Below are 24,613 nucleotides of genomic sequence, written 5' to 3'. Positions count from 1 at the left end.
CGACTGGAAATGGAGTTACTGCACCAAAAGCCTGAATTAACCTAACTCCTTCAACTTTCAAGTAAAGGACTCACTTTTGCCGAGTTGCAGATATCATTTTCCCTTTGGTGAGGAAAAAATTTGATGGCTCAGACTCAGGCCAGAGCCAGAAGATTGCATATTTGCAAGCCGCATTAACTAGCTGGTCAGACCAAAGTTTGTTTGATCCATGAATAGAGATGGGTATCAGAAGCCTACTCATCACACTTGACCTACAATGGACAAATCAGGCATAAAATGGTTTGTCAAGAAAAAAAAAAGTTACTGCTGACAATTAATAATCATCTTATTCAGCTAGTTTATCATCTTTCATTTTCCAAAACCTCTGTCCATACTGTAAGATCTTTATCACTAAAAGTAAAAAAGATAAACTATCTTAAAAAAAATTCTAATGCTACTAAGTTTGCTACACTTTCAGAACTCACTAATTTTTATTTGAATTGCTGCGTAGGAAAATAGGGTCGAGGGAATCTTGGGCTTACAAACAGGCGCAGGATACTGAAAAGCCTGCGCCCCTGGCACAGAAACACTCATTTTAAAATCGAGAAAGAAGACCCTCGTCAGACCCTGCGCCCTCCCCACTCCCTCGACATCAATCCACTTTTTGACTCGATTCTGAACCCATCACATGCGTCCACCCGATGGACGAGGTTCTCATCGGAGTCCGCGACCGGACTCGCGTGCAAGAATTATAAACAACAGAAAACCAATCTCTCTGCGGTGTTGGGTGGTGGTGAATTGAACAAAGCAGTTGCAGCAATCAATAGTTGTAAAGATACTGAATTAAAATTATCGAGATCGAAGATTATACACGACGAAAATTGTGGCAAAATGAGCATCATTTTGTAGCTAGTTGTTTAGTTTTTGAGAGGATACCTGAAGTGCCTGTTTCTGTTCAGGGTTTCTGTCTCTCTCGACGATCTTGTTTCTGCGGACACCGACGCTGTTCTTGCTGGGGGACAGGAGCTGGCCCAAGCCGAACACCGAGCCAGGCTTGGAGGAGCCGATCAGGAGGGAGCCCACAGGGACTACATTGAGGACCGGTGTGACCCGGACATTGGACGAGTAGGACCTCTCCATTCCCTGGTATGGTCTCACCCGTCGGCGGTGGCTTCCCCCTTGGCAGATGCCAGGGCTGCTCGAGCTCCGTTCCAGTCCCTGGAACACAACCTTACCCGAGGCGTTCATACGCGGGCTGTCCACTGAAGCCACCAACGGCGGAGGTCCTGCCTCCGACCGGCGTCTGACCGGGCTCTGCTCCCCTCGCTCCGGCTGATGCTGCCGCTCTGTTGTGGCGCGCCTCGGTTGTGAGAGCCGAACCGCCGGCGGGGCTCGGGAGAGCAAAATCGGTGGCTGGGTCGGTCTCTCGGAGTCGAGAGAGAACCGCGGGAACTCGTCGTGGTCGGCGCCAGATGAGGAGGACGAGGAGGAGAGCGAGCGGCGCGCAGAGATGGATGCCGGTTCCGAGAGCGAGTCGCGGAGGAGCGGAACGGTGACGAAGGAATCTACGGAAGATGATGGTTTCGCGTGGCGGAGGAGGCGGCGAAAAGATCTGCTGCTAGGGTTCAGGCCCTTTTGCAGAGGCGACGTCGATTTATGGTTCTCCTCACCCTTCTGCGATGGAGACGTCGATTTATGGGTCTCCTCTTTGGCGTTATGGTTCCTCTTGAAACCGAGTAGTTCCCTCCACCGGCTGGCGCTCCTCGTCGCCTTGAACGACTTCTCGCAAGGATCCGATCGTAGAACTTCCGTTACCATCTCCAGCTCCGACGAGTTTTTCTCGTCGGTGGACTCCACCTGCAGCTGCACCGCCACGGTTCGGAGCGGAACCAACTTTCCGTCAGAGAACAGCTCGTCGGCTGGCAGCATCACGACGGGATCGTCGATACGGAACTCGAACTCGGGAAGGTCCTCGCCTGAATCATCTGGATCTATGGATCTGTTCAACTCTGAGGCAGCTGGTTCTGGGTTGACTTCGAGGTTGCGACTCAAGGCGACCCTGAGGCAAGGCCCGGCAAAGTCGAGGAAGGCAGAGTCCGGCCGCGGAGATACATTGTTGACGCAGGCCGAGGCCATCGCCAGCGATCTTTGCGGGGCTTCCAGGCGGCGCCGCCCGGATCAGGAACAGTGAGCGGCGGAGGAGACGATCGAGTTACCGTTACGAGAAGCGTCTTGTGGGAAGTGGCTAATCGACAAATGGAGCGTTAAGGCGGTGGATCCGTATAAATAGGCGTACTTTGGAACACGAGGCATCACAGCCGTCCACGTGGTAGCATTTAATTGGACTCAGAACGCACTTGCTTCGTTAAATGAATTGAATGCATCATGGATGAAAAATCATGCCGTTGCTTCCGAAACATTTCCATGTACCTCGCTTTATAATAAATAGTAAAATATTATGAAAAAATAAAAATAAAAAATAATGATAATAATAATAAAGTTGGGCCGTTATTGGGCCGTGTCAGTGTTTTCTCGAGATGAAGACGGGCCGGGTCAATCCATTGTTTGTGCATCTACGGCCCACTCCAGCTCCAGATCGGAATCATGCGAGGCCGGAGCTCGCGGCGGTGGCGGTGGCGGTGGCGGTGGATGTGCCGGAGCTCAGCTGCGAAGGGCCCCTGTGCCGCCGCTCGTTCTTCGTGTCTTCGAACAACCCTCGGGTGCTTTTTTTTCTCTCTCAGCAAAAAAAATCATGGTTTCCTAGGGGTTTTATGCCATATGATCGAAAGACACGATTCCTGATGCTGCTATTCGTTTCTCATATTTATTATGGAAGCCTCTTTTGTTTAATGTTGATCTTGTATGTGCTTTGGGCACATTTTTTGGATCTGTCTCTTTGTTTTCGAGAACTTACAAGTGCTATTGCTACTACTTTGAGAGGAGTATTAGGTTTCGAACTGATGCTTCGCCAACCTCGTTGTTGGAGATGCACTATGAAAAGCATGTGTCAGATGGATGTTTACTGTGATACAGCAACAATATTCAAATGCTTCTATCAATTATTTTTCCATGTTTGATCACTTTCTAAACGATTGCAGTATAGCTGTAAGAGGTAAATTTAGCACTTCATCTGGAACTGATGCTTAAATTGATACACGATCAAAAAGGCTTTTGTTTCTATGAAGAAATATATTTTCAATTTTCGAAAAACCTTACATGTATATTAGCAAACTCGCATAGAACTTAAGATTTCTTTTGAATCTTGAAAATCAATTGATATTATTTAGATAGTTTTTAATTGAGGAATACGATTGTTGTGGTTGACTTCAAATAGTTGGTCTAGAAACTTGTTCGAAGAACTAGAATGCAAATAATATATGATTTGCTAGTCTCAGTAATTATGGAAATTCCTTGTCAGACTCTAAGTTTTCAGGAAGAGTTAGCAAACTCAGAGCTTGGCGAGTGACTGGGATGACTGTTTTATTCCCATACAATGGAGTTAATAATCATATTGAATTTCTATCAGAACCCTTACAGTGGCTGAGGGTGCTCTTTTGTAACTCTAGGACAAAAATTACATATTGGCTACACATTTGGTCTGTTGAAGAAATTGGAAGTTTGATCTATAACACTATCTGTTGAAAGCATCTTCTGTTTTTTCCCTGAAAACCTGTTAAACAGTTTGATCTAACTAATTGGAAGGTGATCCACATCTTATACCTTCAATTTCATGACCATTCTTGATTTAACCTGTTTTCCATTACATCAATGTCTTATGCCTCTCTAATCAAAGTTGATGCCCATCGATGAATTTACCATTTCTCGTCCTGAAATGCAGTATCAAAATGAGAAGCATATAGCCTTTCTTACCCCACTCACCAACCTTGTCTAGACATTGCATTTCCAGTAGCGTGGTTGGCCAATTATGAAGGCTTATATAGTTCTTCATTTGTGTTTGGCTAATATCCTTTATCATTTTTATTTTTTCATTTTCTTTTAAGCCATTTATTTATTTACAACTAAATTGTGAAGTAATGATATATATTATTTTTATCTTTGACCATTTGCTCAGCGACGATTTGCTTATGTGCCCTTATCTAGTCTATGCATATACCAGAGGGAAATAAAATTCTCTCAAACAGGAAGGCCAGCAGATATCCTTCCAAATTACTAACATCATTATGATATTTTTATCTAGAAGTGTGGACATCAAAAGTAAACCTGTCACGAAATATATTGACTCTTTCTTCACCCAGAAGCAGCAAGCTAATGCAACATCTTAATGACATTGAACAAAAGGCAAGAAACTCTTTCCAATATTTCCTAAAGGTATGTATTGGCTTATATGTTCAGAATAACAACATAAGGTGTTTAATGTTACATATGGTTTTTCTATTGTCAAAAATAATAGTTTAATGTTGCAAGCAAATATCTTGTTACATGGTTTTTAAATGTCTATTGCCTCCAACGTTATCAGGAAGAAAAGCATTGATGATAAGTTTGAACTAGTTTAATGGCATGGTTCTTGATAATTTGTTGTTGCTCATTTGCATATCACATGGGTTTTGCTCATGGAAATTTAAGGCTAAATATATATCTTTCTTCAATGCATTGGCAGATAGCATCTTATTTCCCATTGCCTAGTGGTGTATGGCTTGATTGTAACTATCTATCAATGCTTTTACTGACATCTGCAGCCAAATCATTTATTGATTCTGTAGTGTTTCTGAAAGAATAGTCTTCACACTAAATGATTGAAAACGTGACATGAATGGGGCTATATGGACAGTAGAATATGACAGGAAGCAATTATCTATATACAACTTTCAAACAGACTAAAAATATTAATCACCTCAAGTTTCATTCCTGTAGTTTGTAGTCATCTTCATGACAGTTTTGACTGAAATAATCAACAGGACCCCCATCGTTCATGTCATTCCATATGGATGTTTTCTTCCAAGTCAATGCTGGTGTCGACTCCTGATTGGTGATTACTTCTTGTCATTTGTAGGAGATGCTTTACCTGAGTCATATCATTGTTCAATTCATCCTTCTGTTTCAGTATGTTATCTATCTTGACTAGGTAATCAGGATGGAGATAGGCACTGGTGGACTAGTACAGGCCACATGGACTGGATGTAGAAATGAACTGGTCAGTTTCGCAACCCATGCTATTGGCCCTTGTCATTGTTCTTCATAACCATACACTGTCCAATCATTCTCCAAAGTCCAAACTGCTTTGATCTCACTTTCTACCTCTGTTGCATGACATCACTAAGGAAAATTACTTCATATTTTGAGCCTATGCTAGATTGCTTGGAAGCTGCAAGGACACGTGTTGGATATCAATTGATGTAAGTGAAACAACACAGATTTTCTTGTATTTTCTCTTTCTTCAAACTATTGTCAGGATGTAGTTGAAAGCAAAGTTTGAAATCTTTCTTCTGATTCAGGGGTTTTGGTCCTCAGCCAGCATGACATTTGCTGGCTGTGCTGGTGCCAATGCCTATAGTTGATTGTTGATAATAGACTTCAGATATGGATACTGTTCTAGCAAGTAGCAACAAGCAATTGATTCCTGACAAATATTAGCGAAGTCTGCCTCTTTGTTATTGCACATACCGAAGATAGTTTATTTGTGTTCTTTCAGATAGATTGTGATAACAGCTGAAGTAGAGCTCCATGAGGTAATAAGCATGCCTATTCAGCCAGTTTGGTCATGTAATGACATCACAATCGACTAGCCAGGCTTCCTACTCATCATGGTTGATGGCGAGCCATAAGGTTGGATCCTATTTATTAGATTTTGTTTCAAAATGGAAAGGTAACTCGTAAGGGTATGATAAAGGTTGGAAGGCAACATCTGGTAAGTCCACATCGATACCTGTTCACGAGTTAAGAATGAACTTTTCAAGTAAAAGAATAAAGATGTGGTACCAAACTAGCCCATGCTATCTATTATTCCCTTGGAAGGTTGAATTGGCTTTCCATGTTAATCATTATCCTCCTTTTTTATATATTCACCATTTGATTGTGTTTTCCCTCTCATCAGGGCTGCCATGAGCATCTTGAGCATGGTGGAGGCACAACTACCTCCAGGGTTCAGGTTCCACCCAAGGGACGATGAGCTCATCTGCGATTACCTTGCATTAAAGCTCACTGGAAACAATATCAGGAGCTTCAATGGCTATCCTATGATGGTGGATGTTGATCTTAATATATGTGAGCCATGGGATCTCCCTGGTGAGCTAGTGTCATCTTTAAACATCATAAGTAACTGTTTGTTATTTTGCGTGATTCTGATGAAATTGCTCATCTATTATACACTCCCCTCCAATACTGAGCATGCAATCCTTCACAGTTTCAAACTGTTTCAGATTTCTATCTATATTTCCTAGGACAAAGTTCCACCTCTCTATCAGAAGCAAATCTGTAAGCCATGTGTGATTTTTCTTCTACTAAGTTCCTTATTTTTCTGTACCCTTCTGTGGCTTCTGTAAATTACATAAAAAAATTTGTTCTTTAATATCATCCTTTGACTTAATTCCAGTTATATAGAGGACTTTTAGTTGGTCTTTTCAAGTTATTTATGATTCAGATTATTTGAAGGAATTGTTAAAATATCCTCTTTTAACTCTACATATTCTCCTTTTGAAGTTTATCCTGTCTTCAGCTTACTTCGTGCGTGTCTTTTCATACTTTCCAGGCCAAGGAAATTGTTCTTGCACCTACCTTTCGCCCACTTTTTAACCTCCTCATATGTTATATTCCTTCAACATTGTTACCATCTTCTTTTTATTGAGATTATCTAAATCAAAATTCAAGAAACTGTAATAGGAGGATATCAATAGAGAAAAGTTACACTCCTGAAATGGCATACAGTCTATTCACAAAAGGTTCATTCTTTCCATATATCTTCATCACCTTAAAAAAAGAAAACCATGCTGCATAATTTGATTTCTATTTGCTAATCCAAAGGAAATTTTCTAAAGATATTGACCAATATTGTAGCACCACATCTCGATTAAGATTGACTGCTACCTGCTTTTGTGGATCCACAAAGAACTGAACATGTTTGTTTCATCCATGCACCACCATGCCCCTTTAGTCTTTGTGCCAATCCAGCTGGCTAGTATCCAATTAAAGCAATCCCCTAAATGGGTTGAAGCTGACATCTTTCCTTTTGCTGTGACACTCTTTGGTCTGATTTCCATGTGATAATAATGAGTCAGGAATTGACAATGGTGCAAGGAATCACTGTCTCATGTCACCAAATCACCAAGTCCATCTACACCTTTACTTCTTTGGTTTAAACCTTAAGTTTGATACGAAATTAGCTTAGTTTTTCTTCCTATCTTGATTGTTTAAATACAGCTTACAGGGCGATAGGTGCCTAACTATATGAATTTGTTGTGTTGGATAAGCAATCGCTTGTGTGGGGAGCAAGGAATGGTACTTCTTCAACCTCCGGGATCGAAAGTATGCGACAGGACAAAGAACAAACCGCGCGACCATGTCAGGCTACTGGAAGGCCACCGGAAAGGATAGGCCAGTGACAAGGCAGAGTGTACTTGTTGGGATGAGGAAGACTTTAGTGTTCTACCAAGGAAGAGCTCCCAAGGGAAAGAAGACAAATTGGGTCATGCATGAATACCGCATGGGAGATTCTGCTGCTGCTGCAACCGAAAAGCTATTTGCCTTCCAGGTAATGGCTCTAATCTTTGCTTGGTGTGTTCACTATAGAGCTTGATAAAGATAATGACATTCAACGATAGAGATACAAATCTATAATTTATGGAGAAAGAGATGGAAAGCTGAGTCGTGGTGCTATTGGTGTGACTATGTAGGATCATATTCGCTACTTATTCTTTTCATATTATCTGGAAAATTCATCTGACTAAGTGGTTGATGGTTTGTGGTAGTCTTCAATACAACATCTGAATGATAGGAGGTCACCTCGATGTTCAACTGTCAAATATAGTACACAGTTTCTCCAATCAGCAATCCTCTTATCATATGCACTGACGCTTGTGTTTCTTCTATAAGCAGGATGATTGGGTCCTTTGTAGAGTTTTCTACAAGAGCAGAGAGATGCCCACTAAGCCTAGCATGGAGACAAGCCAATATGATTCCGGCCGCCGGACCCTCCCCCCTTTCGTCAATAACTACATCAACATTGACCAAACCCCACTAAACATGGAAGGGTTTGGGCAGGTGCCCTGCTTCTCCAGTATAATTCCACATCTGTCATCGTCGGAAAGGGGCGTGCCGCTAACAAGATGCTTTCCTCAAATGACTGGCCTGCCTAACATGGGCTATCAATTGAACCAGCTCGATGGTGACAGAAAGCTCACGAAATCAGTACTGAACTGCTTAGCCAAGATGGAAGGCGACCCAAAGCAAGCACTGGTGCAAAATTTAGTGGAAGGGTGCTTTGGCAGTAACTCAACACAGCAGGGTGGCCTGCCACCAGCTTGGATTCCTTTTTGATAAGGCTGCAGCAGAATTATAACAAATAAAAGTTTTCCACACATATTCCCAAATGCGTGATGATTGGATAAGTCTAAGAACATTGCAGAACATGAAGGCTACTCTTTGACTATGCAAGTTGTGTTATTCAACTCAGTTTGATAGCTCAGTGGAAGCTATACATTAGATAATAGTGCTTTTGCTTACTTTCTTTGAAGAATAAAAGAAAACATAAATTGAGGTGGCTTATGTGTAGAAAGTGATAGCATGCATTACATCAGTGAAGATCCAAAAGTATAATAGTCATATTTGGCAAAGGACAAATGGATTCAGTGACTGCTTAGCATTATCTTATCTTTTAGTGGTTCTCAAGTTTATCCAATTCTCAGTTGTTGCAGTCAACTATCACATAACAATCTTATGCAATCAGTGCATGGCAACTGGATGGTGAAATATGAAATTATTGAGTATGGATTTGGACCTTATGGTTTCTTTTACTGTTCTTTGCTTCATTCCTTCACTAATAGCTCTTCAGCTTTATTTATGATTTGAGATCAGATTTGATGTCACAGAAAGTTAGTCACATGGATGATTCAACCAACAAAGATGTTAAGTGAAGTAAAGGAGAATCCTACTTGCATCACATAGTTATCTGCTAAGATCAGAGAAAGCAACTGAAGGCCGGCCGCTAGGTGCATGAACTTAGAGCTGTCAACTGGCTGAGTCGTCGATAGTCTCTGTCCCTGCTCGGCATTATCTACTCCTTGTTCGACATGATTTGACTCCATAAGGTTGGTTTAGGAATGACATGATACATCTTCAAAGAATAAAAATTCACTAATCTGTTCTATTGATCTGCTCTACAAGAATTTCTAGAATTTCACATGATGTGTCCCTTTTCACTACACAATGAATACAATTAGGGGATGATGGATAACTAATTTAATTACATGTTAAACAAATACTCTCTAGAAAGAAAAACGTGGCTGTGTATACATTCTTTTCTTGAACCAATACTCTAAATTACACTGCACAATGAACTAATAGGGCTCGAGCATAAATCGAGTGGAAAGTAACTAATCAACTGCTTTCATTTTCCTTTGAAAACTTGGAATGTCAAGATAATTGCCTGAAAATCTACAAAGACAACCACCTTAACTTAATATACTTCGAACAGGAAACGTCGGTATCGCTCAATCTAGATGTAAATAGATAGGAAAAGGAAAGTAACAGATCAAAGACTAGAAGTTTTTAAGACTAGACAAGGAAATAAATGTAGTTGGTCCTCTACAAAGAACATGTATTATGGTACTAGAATGATATTTTCAACTCACCTGGTTGTCGAAAGAACTTCAATTATTTTCTCCATTTAACTCCATTCGTATTAATTTTAGAATTTCCATTACCTGTCAGAATGGAAACATTAATTTCTAAGAATAATTTCGATATCGGTAACTCGCTTTAAAGATATGCAAAATTCAGCTAGCATGATTCAAGGCCTACATTCTTGCAAGATTGCACAGCAAATGATTGAAAAAATTCAATGTGTCGGACTTCGAGAGATATTGTCTAATCGATTATCAATTCGGCAGCAAGTAGAATTGAGATTATCGATTCGGCACCACAATGATAAGTATCAGGGAGAGCATCTTACTCCTGGATAGTGCTCCAGTACCGGAGAATAATGATCGAGCGCCAAGTATATCTTTCCAAGAAGTCCGACAAGAACCTCTACCTCATCTGCTAGAATATCAACCTGGTACAGAAAAAAAAGAAACAAGACAACTATAAAACATGGAGAGAGGGCAAACAATTCAAATTTCTAAAATGCAAGTTTATGTATTAATTTTATGATCTTTTGAAACTATGGGATTATGATTCATCAACCAATTTTTTCCATAATTGTAATTGATGCAAGATGAAAATAAAATTCTTAAATGAATACCTCTGCTTCAGCTTTTTGTAGGTCAGAACATCTCATCTCGAGCATATTTTTGTACCGCGAGCATTTCTTCTTCTGTTGTTTAGATAGTTGCAACAGCAACTTCAACTGATGATCTAGGACTTTCAACCTGCAAACTACAAGAGGTCACTAGTGTAATTCAAAAATACTTTTCATGTAACAAAGCGAAGAAGTATATCTTCATCATAAATATTTAGTGCAAATCATAACAGACACATTAAAAAAAAACATTAAATTCTTTCTATAAACAGTTTAAATAAGTGCAATGAGGGCCTATATACAAACAGAGGCATGAAGTTAGAACTTTTTGTTCACCTCAGTCACAATTCAGGTTAATGGAAACTGGTGTTTGGAATTGTCATAGATGAACAAGGGACACCCGATGAAATCTTTGTATTACTCAACACTTTTACAAAAGCAAAAAAGATTTGGTTCGAGGGAAAGAATTAAGTGCTTTTCACACCATGTGGACTTGCATAAAGGACACAGAAAAATACTAGATTCGGGCAGCATTAATCCAGGAAGCAACTAGGAAGTGCATTCATGATTCATGTAGGCATGTTCAATGGATGACTAGCACGTTCAAGAGTCTAACGGTAATAAGATACCATCAATATTATTTGCAAACATGATTTGGGTATGCTAATGATAGAGGGCACTTGATTCCAACTTGTGAGCATATGTAGGGGGGAAAGAGAAAATTAAGGTTAAACGATGATTAAGCAATTCACTAACTGTACACATTCGACTCTTAAAACATCCAATTGTTCAATAAGAACCATGTCGCTACGTGATTCAAAGAGAGCTAATTTTTCAATAAGGATTGAGTAGCTAACATATAAATAACATGATACATATGAATAAAACCACAGGAAAATGCTAAAAAATATGTTCCTTTCTTCCATTATGGGGAAATGACATATGAAAACTATTCACTGAAAGCAACAAAAAGCAGCTTCCGTTAAAAATATAATACTGACCTTGTTCCATGTTTCTTACTACTCTCCATCAAACATCTATCTAAACCTTCAAAACTCTTAGATATGATGCTCATAACAGTATTGATAGTTTCCAACTGCTTTACATGTTCTCTGTCCTTCTCCAGGAAGAATGATAGTTTTTTCTGCTTCTCTTCAAGAGCACTGAGAAGCATGGCCTTTTGCTTTTCTGCTTCCTTTAAGGCATCTGACACATCTCTGAGATTTTCTTTAACTTTATTCATCTCAAGTTCAGCGTTACAAATTTTCTGTAAGGCCTCATCCAATTTACAATTCAGTGAAGTCGATTCCTTAACATAATCTGAAATCTGCAATTCTTGCATATGGATGCAATTTCTAAGCATGTCAAGTTCCTGTTTGGCAAAATCCAGCTGTTGCTTTTGTAGCATTACTGTGGATCCAGCCTCAGAGGCAAGCTTTTCCTTTTCTTTTGCCAGCAGTGAATTTGTTGCTGCAAGTTGCTTTAGCTTCTGGTTCTCTTCCATTTCCAACTTCAATGCCTTCTCCTTCTCCAAAGCCAGCGCTCCAAGGGATATCTTCTCTTCAAAATACCGTGATACTGCATGGTTCATATTAGAAATGGCCTCTGAAATAACCACTCTGAATATAGTGGTATAAATTTCAATGGTAGAATTAATCTCATTTTCACTATCCTTCATTGTATGTTTACACTCACGAATGAACCCTCTTAAAATAGTACTGCACAATGAATCTCTGATTTTAGCTTCTGTCTGTACATCCTCGATATCACTTTCCAACTTCCTTATTTGTCTAAAGTAGTTTTCCTCCAAAGATGAATGAAGTGATGCCTGGTTTTCTGCATCTGAGATTTGCACCGATAGATACTTGAGCTCGTTTGTCTTCTTCATAAGCAAACTCTGCATGTGGTTATTCTCAGAAAATAGATTTTCAATTCTCTCCTTAAAGTTCTGCAACTCATCGTCATGGTTATGAATTGGAGGTGGCTTTTTAATCTCCCCAAGAATTTCATCTAACTTTGCAATAAATTCCGGTAATTTTTTCCTCAAGTGCTCAATCTCCTTATCTTTCCTGAGAGGTGAAGAACCCATTTCCTTGAGAAATTTTCTCTTGAGCCTAAACAACTCTTCTGTCTTTTCTTGCAAAGCCGAATCATGTCGTCTACTCATGTTCACCATTTCATTTTTACAATAAGCTAGCAGCTCCTCCTTGTTCATGTGCTTCAACTGGGGAAGATCAGCAATGTCCAACATGTGTTCTCCAAACTCCCCAGATCTATCCATCAGGAATATACCATTTTCCTCAACTTCAGATGGAACCATATGGTTTCGGACTAAATTTGAAGGAAAATGTTCCTTCCTCTTAGCAACAGTCCATTCTTCAAAATTATCATGATTATTCAGCTCCTCCAAAATAGCATGGAGTTCACCACGCAGTGTACTGAGCTCGGAAACCCTATCCTGCCCCTTCTTATCTAAAGCTTTGATAGAAAGAGTTTGGTTATACAATTTTGTTTCATACTGATCTTGAAGGTTTCCAATAAAATCCTGAAGAACAATAGAGGCAACTTGGCTTTGAAGCCAATCTTCCCATTGAAACTCACTTGACATAGCTTTCAGTGAGTAGACCAATTCACTAATTTGTTCGAATCCTACAGCTAATACACATCTCAGATCATCAAATTTTTTATCGATTTCTAAAAATTTTTTAAAGGTGTTCCCCTCATGTGATATGGTGCAACTGCAAGGGCAAGTATTTTCACTACATGTCTTCAGATGTTGGAAATCTTTCTTTAGCAACTGAATCTGAGTTTCAACAAACATTCTTAACTGACTGACACTCTCAGAAAATTTGAAATCTCCATGAGCACTTGAATAGCTTTCAGACAACTTCAATCTGTCACTAATTTCTGACTCCATCATCGAAGACCTTTTAAGCATTGTAATTGGCACACAGTTTTGGACTAGCACCACATTGGAATTACAAGACTCCAACTTCTTATTCAAAACAGCAATTTCTACATCCTTTGAAGCAATTTTCTCATTAGCCTCTTCAACTATCGCATTTACCATTCCCTTAACTACTGAATCACTCACCATTCTTGAGACATTCAAACGGTCATTGAGCTCATCCCAATAGGAATCTATGTCGAGAATAAACTTTTCATATAAAGCTGAGTCGCTAGCAGTATGATCACTCCCTTTGAAACTATCACTAGATAGAAAGTTCCCATTAATTGTCAGACCAACTTTTTCATCTAATGTCTCAGAATTCTCCATTCAACTTGCACAACAAAAGTTTTAAGAACCATTAGACTACATAGAAATCTACTGAAAAAACAAATTGTGCATTAATAAATCCACCTTAATGGGAATAATTAAAAATAACTGTCAACATCTCCTAGAACTCATACCAACATTAAAGAGTTCAAAGGGATAAAAATAATTGATCCTTGCACCTTGAAATTTGATGAAAGTTCCCAAATTCAGGAAAGACAACTCTAAATGCTGAAGTTGAAAAGCAGTTTTCAAAGAAAAACAAAGAAAACATGTTTTTTTACTGAGATTTGTGGGGAAAAAACAAATAATTGAGTGCAAAAAAAAATGAAAAAAATGAATAGGACAGTGACTTTATACTTCTGCCTGCACCCAACATCCAAATCTCTATAGCCGGAATGACATTAATTCCGAGTATTGAGACAGAACAAATTGTGATATGGTGATCTATCACACTAACTCCATTCGACAAGTAGATCAGTACTAAGTAAGGAACGCTACCAGAAACAAAAAGAGTAGACTACATGACAAAGGAGTAGATTATGCCAAACGAAGTGTCTCGAAAAGAATGAAGGAGAAATTCAACAAACAGAAAATTTCAGAACTTGAAATGTCAGAAATGTTTAGCAGATCTCGTCCTATCAATCAGGAGAAGCCGCATCGTCTAATTACAAAACATTAAAGAGAAATTTCAAGCAGGGAGCAAAAGTTTCAAATCTGTGGCAGAAATTCACGAAATCTCGGAGGAAAACAAAAACATGCGGCTCTGAACATAACTCAACATCCAAAGGATTAAACTTTCCAAGCCAGAAGTGGGCAAAAAAGTTCCAGAGACAGAACTCCATTCAAAAATTACTCCAACACAAACAACTATAATGCGCAAGCATAGCACACAACAAGCAATCAAACAAAAACACCCAAGAACTAAAAAAAGGAACCAACCTGGAGCTCCCTGCCAGGCGTCTGCGATGCTCTGGCGTTCGGGAGGCCAAAAAGGAAGATTTTGCGCACCTTTTGACCTCGTACGTAAGGATTTAGGGTTCGCAAGTGGAGGAAGCGAGAAGGCGAAAAAGTTGGAAAAGCGAAGACAAAAGCTCGCGGAGTCCAAGCACAAGCGAGCGGTCGCAGGAAGTCATCTCTTAATTATTGCTAAATAATTAATTAGTAATTAAGTGCGATTATGCAGTTCAACCTTAAAACTTTACTCACTTTTAAGAAAGCCCTTAAAAATTGTAAAATTTTAATATATTGGCCCTGCTTGATTTTTCATTATTCCCTGAGTAATCTCTTGTAATAAGTTTTTATTAGGTGGATTGAATAATAAAGGATGAAACTATAAGATTTTTATAAATTTATAAAATGAAATTTAAGCCATTTTAAGAGTAAAATGAAAAACTTTCTAAAAAATTTAAGCCATTTTCATGTTGCACCATTTCAGATATTTCTTATTTTATATTAAAAAAAACAGATTATTAAATATACCACGTTTACCTAAAAAGGCATTAAATTCAGAGGTACGAAGAGTTCACGAGTGATGCAGCTTTCCACTTTCGGCATTTTCTCCTTGGCTTTTTGTTTTAAAGATACGAAATTTACTATTCCATAATAATTTTATCATTATGAAATAATTGTTATATGTAAAAAAAAAATATTTTGATCCTCTATATATTTAGGGAGTTTTAAAATTTTCAAATATCTCAAAAATAGATATAAAAATAGAAATTTATCGAATGAACTCCTTTGTATGCATCAAGAGTCTATCGATGGCAGCAGACTTGCAGAAGAGTCTATCGATGATCCCTAGGGCTACAGTGCCGCGATAGGACATTCAGGTTGTCACTCAGGCACCCACGGTTCGATCCCCAGCTACGGGGTATTTGCATTAATTTTCCTCCAAATGGGAATCGCAATCAAAGGATGCTGGGCATCTGGGTTGGCCGCTGCATGCGCTTCCCGATTTACCCTGGTGGCCGGTGGAAAACTTCCATGGGACCGGACCGGTCACCTCAGAGATTGAGTCAATGCGACTGATTGGGATTTATCATCAAGAGTCTATCGATGAAAAAGGATCGAAGAAAGTTTGAATATAAGTCTACTATTTTTTGAAGATCGATTCATGAACCATATAGTAAAGGAAAAGTTGCACCATTTGTGAAAAAATAAAGAAGAAAGAAAATAATAGTGGATGACTAATCTTTTAATCATCTAAATCAACTCCAAATTAATAGTGGAATCCGTTACCCTAGCGGCTCCACATGGTCAACCCCACGACCATTTGTGAGGAGGTAAATCGAGAAACTGCAATTGGTCACGACGAATGAGGATATTGTTCGGCTTCGCTGAGATTCAAATCCTTCTGCAAATCTGCTATGTCGTAACCAACTCAGTTATGCCCTGGGGGCAACTAAATTCTTATCTTCACACCTACTCACATTTGTTATATGGTTGTGCGCGTTGAGTGAAAATGAAATCCCAACTCACTTTTCTATTGTTGATTCGATTTAAATGTTGAAAATTTTACTTTGGTTTATTAATTGAGTTGTATTCTTAAATAAGAAAATAGATATAGGGATCGACGAGTCGTTATTTCAACTAGAACCAAAGATTAAGATCAAAATTTTTAAATTTAAGTTTGTTTTCTCAACTCTTTAAATTGAAAATTTAAACTTTTTGGAATGTGAAAATCAACCCAAATTAATATATGAAATTTTTAAAAATTTCTATGTATATATTTGAAGTATTTTTAAATTTTTATAGTTGGATAATTTAATTTTAAAAGTGTTGATGCATTATAATTATGAAATATAATTTTTAAAAATTATTTATATAATTATGAAATAAAATATAAAATTTGAAATTTTTAAAAAATTTCATTGAAATTCGTCTAGATTGAAAATCCTAACTATGTTACTGTGCATCAGTGAATATTCAATTATCTTTCAAATTAATTGAATAGTAAAATTTAAACATCTAAATTATAAAAATAATAATAATAAAATAAGCAAACAACTCCATCACCTGAATGCTCTAGGAATGAATAGATCTTCCAAACAACTGCAAAAATAAAAATGATAAAGTAAAAGATGAACAAGAGAGGGCCCACTACAGTTGAGTGGCATGGGCTTCAGGAGGAAAAGTGTGAGACAAGCCACATTGTTTTTGCCTCTGCTGCTGAAACATGGGAGAAAAGGCAATGGATCAATCAATCAAATGGTTTATTTGGATCTCACTGTGGTTCAATGATTGGCATTGGCACTAGCAGAAAAGCCAAGGCACACGCATAGAACTAGAAGCTTCAGTTCAGTTTGCTACTGCCATTTTTGTTCAGGACAAAACAATACTGAATTTGTTCATTTCTTCCTTCTCTTTGTTTTTTGTTTGTTTATCTTGTCAGTTGTTAGAGATATGTCTATGGGTTCCAGTGTTTTTGTTATCCAAGCTTCTTGGTAAAATACGATGAGTACAATAACTAAAACAGTTCAGACGAGAAACAAGTAATCTGAGTGCTGAGTACTTAATTGTGCTTAAAGAATAGCAAGCAGTTAGTTAGTTAGTTAGTTAGTGAGCACTAAGTTTGATTACCCAAAGAATAAACAGAGGGTGCTTAAAAGACTAATTGTCTGGAACTAAGAACATATGTATATCTTGAGTTTTCAATTACAAACAGTAAATCTACGTCTTTAGTTATAGAGATAAGAATGTTAAAATAGATGTATGAATATATAAAAATGGAAAAGATAAAAAATAAAAATATTTAAAAAAAATAAATTGTACCTATTGAAAAAAAAATTTTAAGATACACGATAGATACATTTAAAATGATATAAATATATACTTAAATAACTAATAAATATTTTAATTAGACGATATGAAACTACAATAAAGATATATATCAAATAAAAAATTAAAAAATTAATTAACAATAATAAAACTAAATTAAATTTATTTAAATATAAATGATGATATAATAAAAAATAAAATTTTAAATCCATATAGCCAATTAATAAATAGGATAATAACGGCCCAACCTTGAATGTTTAAATTCGTTTTGGCCTGAACAGTTTCTGATAGAATTTAAGAAATCAGTAAAGAAGGCTTCTTGTTTGGTCAACCTTTGCTAATTTGACTTTCTGCGAAGTCAACGTCACAAGCACGACTATATTTATCATTAATTTGTAAACGTCCATTACCTTTTCTTTTTCTTTTACGAATAAGAAAGACTTCATGATACCGGCATGATTTAGAGCTTTCAGTGTTCAATACCGTATTTAAAAGCAAAGTGAAAAACAAAAGGTTGAACATTTTAAGGGGAAACTAACAAAACTAAAAGGAAAAAAGAGTATGAAAAAATTTAATTAATCCATATATTAATTTAGATAAATCAAATTAACTACCTCACCCATATATAAAGAGAAAAATAATAACTTTTTAATAATTTAAGAGTTTTAGGTAAGTGGTTGATCAACCAATTCTAACAAACTCAAAGTTAAACATATGGAGAAAAAAAACTAATCTAGATGCGTCTTGATTTTTTTTAATTAAAAAGACATCTTAATAAATATCACTTGTGAAGGTTTTTCTAGTAAATGGGAGATTAATGTGGCTGTTACACAGAAAGATGCTGCACAATATCCCCAAAAACAACACAAACGAACCAATATTCCATTTGGATTTGTAGGAAAATTGTCAGCATTGTAGTATGAACCTCTATAAATGTTACGAGTTTAAAGATTCTAGCAACCGGTAGAAATGAGTGCACCTGATTTTTCTTGCATGGTCTGAGAAATTCCACCCTTTTTACATCTTACAGACTATCTGAAGTTCTGAACATCTATCAAAATGGTCGACACAGCGAAATTCGCCCATAATGAAGAGACAACAAGAGAGAATCTAATATCAGATTCACCATATCTTCCTTCTAATCCAAAAGAGGAGCATGACAACTCCAAGCACAATGGCGACCGGAGCCCATTTTCTAATCAAAGCCTGAGTTAAGGAGGAAGACTCCAATTCAGTGGATGACAAAAAAAAGTATGCAATGTGTCATTCATCAGACTTTATGGAACAAATCAATAGCAAATTATATGAGACAGTATTCACACGGGCCAACTTCTAGTAAAGGGAACATAGTGTGTTGGAACTTCTTGTGTTTTTCTTATTGATGCAAGGCGTTTGATTTCTATGAATAGTTGTTTCATTAGATATAAATTTCTATTAAATAGGTATTAAAAAAACATAAATACCAATTCTAATCTTAACTTATTTCAAGAAAACTACTTCGCATCTATTCTATTCTCCAAAGAACATTTATTATTATTCTATACCCATCTAGTTTTATAAAAGAGCAAACCAAATGAGCCGAATGGGCTGTTTGGATGGGAAGGTGATTTTATTATTGCAAAGACTTTCTTGTCTCTTACAGTATCACTTATAATATCACTACATACCAAACATAAACATTTGTCATTTTATAAACCAAAATAAGAATAAATATTCTTGTTTTATTTTTAGTCGACTGTATTTTCTAGGAATAATTATTTCATTCCTTGCCACCATGAATCAAACCAAATGCACTAATGGTTGAGGATAGTTGCAGCTCCTTTATTAGAAAGTTAATACATAGGATGGGGTTGCATCGTAAGTGATAATTTAGGTTTCTTATATTATTCTTGCACCTTAAACATGAAAATTTGTCCGATGCTGAGCTACTAAAATTGCCCCCAAAAAAGTTTTGAGGTGTGTAACTAGACCTTCAAATTCAAATTGCATGGATAAACATATAAAAAGACACGACTTAAATTGGCTTATTGTATGATTACCTGTCGATTTAGATCCTTTGCCTTATCAGCATAGACTCGGGACTCAGATGTCAACCGACTGGATAATTCACTGACCTCTGCAACAATTCTATAAGTTAGGACATAAATAGTACATCTTTTTGCTTGATTCACAAATTTCTTCAGAAAACATGAAAACATATTGCTTTATATTCCAAAGCTCAAAACAATACAGACGACCAAAGAAGTGCAAGCAAAGATATACATTAACAGAATGCCGGAAAGATTTAATGTTCTCAATTGACAAATAGTTAATGGACAATTAAATGCCTGGGATGAGCCAAAGCCAAAGATTCTGAGTTCTAATGACACTATATTATCAAACATTGGAATGGTCTTGTATAATTCTTTATTCTCGATTAGGACATTCTATCCCTTGCATTAAAAAAAAAACAAATTTATTATCCAATAACTTCCAGCATTATATAGCAATGATGTTGTAGAGTCCAGATGCATGCTAATTAGAAAGTTTAAGTTCAGTAAAATGAGAAATTTTGGTTTACTCATCCAAAATGCTTCGAGCTTAATCAGCAAGCCAGAAGCTTCTATCCTCTGGCAAGACTAATGTTATCTCTGAATCTCATGCGGTGAGGGAAAGGAATGGTTTAAGCCAATAAACTAACATGGGGCAGCACCTGTTTTAGTTCATGGGAAAGAGAAAAATACTAATGTTTATCCCTGAATCTCATACGGTGAGGGAAAGGAATGGTTTAGGTATATTAGCCAATAAAGTAACAAGGATGGGGCAGCACCTGTTTTAGTTCATGGGAAAGAGAAAAGGAAAACATTTTAAAAAAATAGTGTAAAGACAAATAGAGATTTCATTAGTTCATCTCAGCTTGGAAAACTAACAAACATTTTTAAAATTCAGAAATAAGTTAGCACTTTGATCTTCAATCACAGAACATGCCCTTTTAGCAAGGTACAACATCTTACGATATTGATTTGTTCTTCTTTCAATGTTTGCCAAGAAGTACATAACATGCAATAGTTAAGTTTAAACTTACGGTCTAACTTTTCACCAACACCGAGAACTTCCTGCACATTGCGAGTCATTATCTGGTGGACTTCATACAGTTCATCATTCAGCTTAGCAATATTTCGCTGGGTACGAGTGTCTAAATAAAGCTTCTTAGTCTTCTGTATGAAAGTATCTGACAAGCACCAAGAGAGTAATAAAACATCAGGGTTTGAAAATAGTTTGAAAAGTACAGAAACTGTTATTCTCGATGAAAATTGTACCAAATTTGATAAAAGCATAAGGTCTTGCGGCTGTTTCAATTTGATTTCCATTGACTCTTTCAAACTCATTCTTCAGGTCTTCCAAGTATTGGTAAGCAAGCTTCTTGGGGTAGGAACGGTCGCACATTGTTAGGTAACAAACACGGCCCTCAATAATGTAGCTAAGTGACCGAGTCAAGAAGAAACCAGTAGAAAGTAGAACATTTGGAATCTACAAATCATGAATATCTTACAAGTAACAAATTCATTATGTTAAACATCTCTTACGAGCTCAAAGAGCTTTATAATGTGGAGTTGGTTTCAGCAGTGAAAAGGAATGGAATTAGGTTAAAATGGTGTATTAGTTGGCAATATCTACAACAAGCATTAATGTGGAGTTGGTTAGATATTCTACAAATATTTCTTGCAACAAGAAGTAATGTACAGATTGTTCCCTTAGACAAATTTTTTATTAGGAAAAGAAACATCCATCTATGACTAATTAACGCTGGTGAAGAATATTAGGCTAGTAAACAAGAGAGTTATCGGTGCATATGAGAGTCTATAATATCCAATCATGCTCCCTGATTATTTTCATAATCTACGAGCTGCTGTACCAGATTATAAGAAGTGTTGGACCACTTGCTAGGTACCAACAATACTGAGAAAACCAACGATGCAAAAGTTTAGGATACTGGAAGAAGTATGGGCCAGTCTCAATTGACATTCTAGAAGCCTCATAATGACCTTTTGAGAGATTCTTAAATAAAAGCTTTGCTTGCTGCTTGTAAAAATCAGCATCTTTCTGGTCACGACCATCATCCAATCCTTCTGCTAAAGGTAGGCCATCAGTAACACGTGCTATCATTGTCAACTTCACCATCTTAATCCTAGAGAATAGGATCCAAAGAAGTATACTTAAAACTACCAGGCCAGCCAAGAGAGACAGAATTATGCAAATTATAACTGGGAACTTCAAAAATATTAAAATGGAGAGATTCGGATTAAATAAAACAGTAGAGTAAAATTAGTTTCATTATAGCTAATCAACTGCATGAGAGAGTGCATTTTAACTTCTCAAAGAACATTGACAAGTTAAATTATATTGGACAACTATGACTTGCAATAACCAACTACACATGTGACTTTCATGGTAAATGCAATAGAACAATCTTCTTCAAACTATTTTTTTATAACTCTTAAGCAATTTATAAACATTATGACTAGAGCTATATATCTAAAGTAGCCAAAATTATCAATAACATCGAGATACATATACATAGACATCAAATACATATATAACCATACAAATTTAAGCAAAAAAAAAAAAAACTAACAAATGCAGTTAAACATTTTAGTTATACTGTAGTTGTCTGAATAGATATGCCTACAACATTGCATCAGGGAAATCTGACACGGAGTTGGATTAAGAACAGATTCAGGAATTTATGGCCATTCCATAGAATGTGAACCAGAACACTAGAATTATCTACTGCTCCATGCACATCTGAAAAGTCATCTATCGTTTGAAGTTGAATTTCGAGCTATTACCTATGCTTACTAACACCTTAAACCGCTCATTACTTAAAAGGATGGTTAAGCAATTGCATTACTTATATATATTCAACAAACAAGTAGCATGCCTACTTTGGGCTTTCAATTTAGGTGGAAATTTAGCTTTTTGACTAGGGAGACTCTGCTATAGTCATTTGAAATGAATTTGAGCATTTCTCAGGAATCCGCCTGCAATAAATTCAGTCACCGTAACATAATCGAAAAGAATTAGGCGTGGACAATTTATTTTCACAACAATCTTCATGATATGGCTCGATTTACAAATCACGAGGCATCAACCACCGACACCGGATCGGACAATTCCGATCCGGATAGGCTGAATGACATCGAAATAAGAGAGGCAGATCCAATTTCCCCAGAGAAATCAGTCTAAGTCAGTATACTGTCATAAGCTCGTCGAAAACCTCAAGTCTCCAGCAATCCACTTGAGATGAAAGGATACTAAGCTAGAAATGACCTAGAGTCGACGAATAGAACGACTCGTCTCAAAAAGTCGAACGATCGCATCCAATCCGACAGATCGGGACGACGCTACCGAATTGATTAAGGACCGTAGGGAGAAAAATAACAAGATCTAGATCTACAACTGAAAAATAAAAAATTAAAGAACAACGGAAGGAGTACCAGGGAAAGACGGCGCCACCAGACTCGGCGAAGGACTCGACGAGCGAAGCGGAGCCCCACTTCGTCGACTGCTCGCGCCGGCAGACCACGCAGGATGCGGAGTCGCAGACGGTGGCGAAAGGATGAAGAAACGGAGCAAAGGGGCAAACCTTAGAAAGGAAGGAAATCGACCATTATTAATGACATTGCTATTTAACGTAATGCACCATTTACTAAACTAAATACACGTTTATAAGATCAAGCAGTTTTTACAATTATTTTACAAAAAATATAAATTATAAATTGGAAAAAAAATAAAATATATCCTATCAAAATAAAATAATTCCTATCAAAATAAAATAGTCCGGTCCCATATAAATTTTCCATCTACTACTAAAGTAAATCGAAAATGGACATAGTGATCAGCCTAGACTCTCAATATCTTTGGGTAAATCGGAAAGTGTCCGCAGTGACCAGCTTAGACGTCCAATATCTGGGTAAATCGGGAAGTGCACGTAGTGGTCAGCCCAAACGTAGCATCCTTTGATTGTGCTCCTCATTTAGAAAAAAATTTCTATAATATATCGTAGCTGGGGATCAAATCACGAATACTTAAATGACAACCTAAATATCCTACCGCGATATCATGGCTCGGGAACCCTACCCTAACATACAAATACTTCCATGGCCCACTGTAATTTCAATAAAACAGTGGGCATATTTGTAATTTCAATCCACTTCGAAATTAATGCCTACATGGCCCACCGGACGCACTCTCTCCTGACGTGGCCGCTGCATCCACGTGACCAGCATGGGCGAGAGAGTTCCCACAGATTCGCCACGACATTCCGCATCGGCCACCGTTCCAAATATCTCACCACGCGTCGCCCTCCCTGAGGATCTCCACGGATCCGTGCGACAGCAGCGCTGCGACGGATCCAACTGGGTGGGTCCGCTTTCTCCTCCGTAGCGTGATCGGGCGACCACGTGGCTGGCCCGTGCGAGACAGGTGGCGAAAGCCGAATCGATCACAGGAATCCATACCGCCTCGCGGCCGTGGATTGGGACGAGTCGCCTTAATGGCTTTGAGGATACTTCGATTAAAATTTTATTTGATATTCGTCTTTTTAAAATAATTAATTTAAGAAATTATTTTGGACTATCTATTCTACTATAAACTTTTTTTCAGATATCTGACATATTTATTCTTACAAAAATATAATAATATAATAAAAAAATATAAATATAAATACTTTTATAAATAAGATCTTATTTTATTTTTAGATTTAACTTTATTTGATTAATTTATCAAACAAACAAGCTATAATTATCACCCCTGTTTACTTCGTCCTTATTAATGATGTTTACGGCTGATGAGGGCATTTAGGTCATTTCGAGTTGACCGTTGGATACTATAGCGGTGTATTCAAATCTGCGTACGGTCCGTGAAGGCGAAGAGGCTGCCGCTGTGGAAGGAAAAGTGAATAATGCGGGCGACCGCATCGAAATCAACAGTGCGCTTTCTTTCTTTATATTTGTTTCGTCCGCCGTCTCCGCCACCAGAGGAGTCCGGTTTTCTCCTTTCGAAGCTGTCCGACGGCCCCTGGTTTTGCCCTCCGCCCCCCTCTATATGTCCCTACCGCCGCACCCCTACGTACCCAACACTTCATCCTCATCCGATCGATCCGCCGAGACCACCAAGGCGAGATCTTG

The 24,613-nt window shown here is 37.6% G+C and overlaps 3 protein-coding genes and 1 pseudogene across 4 annotated transcripts; 1 reads left to right on the top strand and 3 right to left on the bottom strand.

Moving 5' to 3' along the window:
• Nucleotides 1–180: 180 nt before the first annotated feature.
• LOC141845993 (uncharacterized) lies at nt 181–2,115 on the bottom strand. Its single transcript, XM_074733975.1, has 2 exons — nt 916–2,115; nt 181–251 (listed from the first exon to the last, which is right to left on the bottom strand). Exons 1-2 carry the CDS (start codon nt 2,113–2,115, stop codon nt 234–236), a joined length of 1,218 nt encoding a protein of 405 aa, XP_074590076.1. The 3' UTR covers nt 181–233.
• Nucleotides 2,116–5,907: 3,792 nt separating this feature from the next.
• LOC141845994 (NAC domain-containing protein 21/22-like) lies at nt 5,908–8,688 on the top strand (annotated as a pseudogene).
• Nucleotides 8,689–9,277: 589 nt separating this feature from the next.
• LOC141845992 (WPP domain-associated protein-like) lies at nt 9,278–14,704 on the bottom strand. Of its 2 annotated transcripts, none has more exons than XM_074733972.1 (6): nt 14,607–14,704; nt 11,392–13,671; nt 10,394–10,520; nt 10,103–10,204; nt 9,783–9,854; nt 9,278–9,646 (listed from the first exon to the last, which is right to left on the bottom strand). In XM_074733972.1, the coding sequence occupies exons 2-5, from the start codon at nt 13,665–13,667 to the stop codon at nt 9,801–9,803; spliced, it is 2,559 nt and encodes an 852-aa protein (XP_074590073.1). In that variant the 5' UTR covers nt 13,668–13,671; nt 14,607–14,704; the 3' UTR covers nt 9,278–9,646; nt 9,783–9,800. The 2 variants fall into 2 exon arrangements, with proteins under 2 accessions (XP_074590073.1, XP_074590075.1); XM_074733974.1 differs by having other exon boundaries at nt 9,278–9,585.
• Nucleotides 14,705–18,215: 3,511 nt separating this feature from the next.
• Nucleotides 18,216–23,064, bottom strand: LOC141845995 (25.3 kDa vesicle transport protein SEC22-1). Its single transcript, XM_074733976.1, has 6 exons — nt 22,922–23,064; nt 21,418–21,612; nt 20,744–20,904; nt 20,509–20,655; nt 19,484–19,560; nt 18,216–18,650 (listed from the first exon to the last, which is right to left on the bottom strand). Exons 2-6 carry the CDS (start codon nt 21,603–21,605, stop codon nt 18,567–18,569), a joined length of 657 nt encoding a protein of 218 aa, XP_074590077.1. The 5' UTR covers nt 21,606–21,612; nt 22,922–23,064; the 3' UTR covers nt 18,216–18,566.
• Nucleotides 23,065–24,613: the final 1,549 nt, after the last annotated feature.

This window comes from Curcuma longa, chromosome 15 (assembly GCF_044706935.1).
Source record: "Curcuma longa cultivar G26 ecotype Majalengka, Jawa Barat chromosome 15, ITB_CL_G26_1.1, whole genome shotgun sequence".
Classification (NCBI taxonomy): Eukaryota; Viridiplantae; Streptophyta; class Magnoliopsida; order Zingiberales; family Zingiberaceae; genus Curcuma; species Curcuma longa.
The sequence above is the reverse complement of the archived record's forward strand: the minus strand, read 5'-3'. Positions and strand labels throughout refer to the sequence as shown.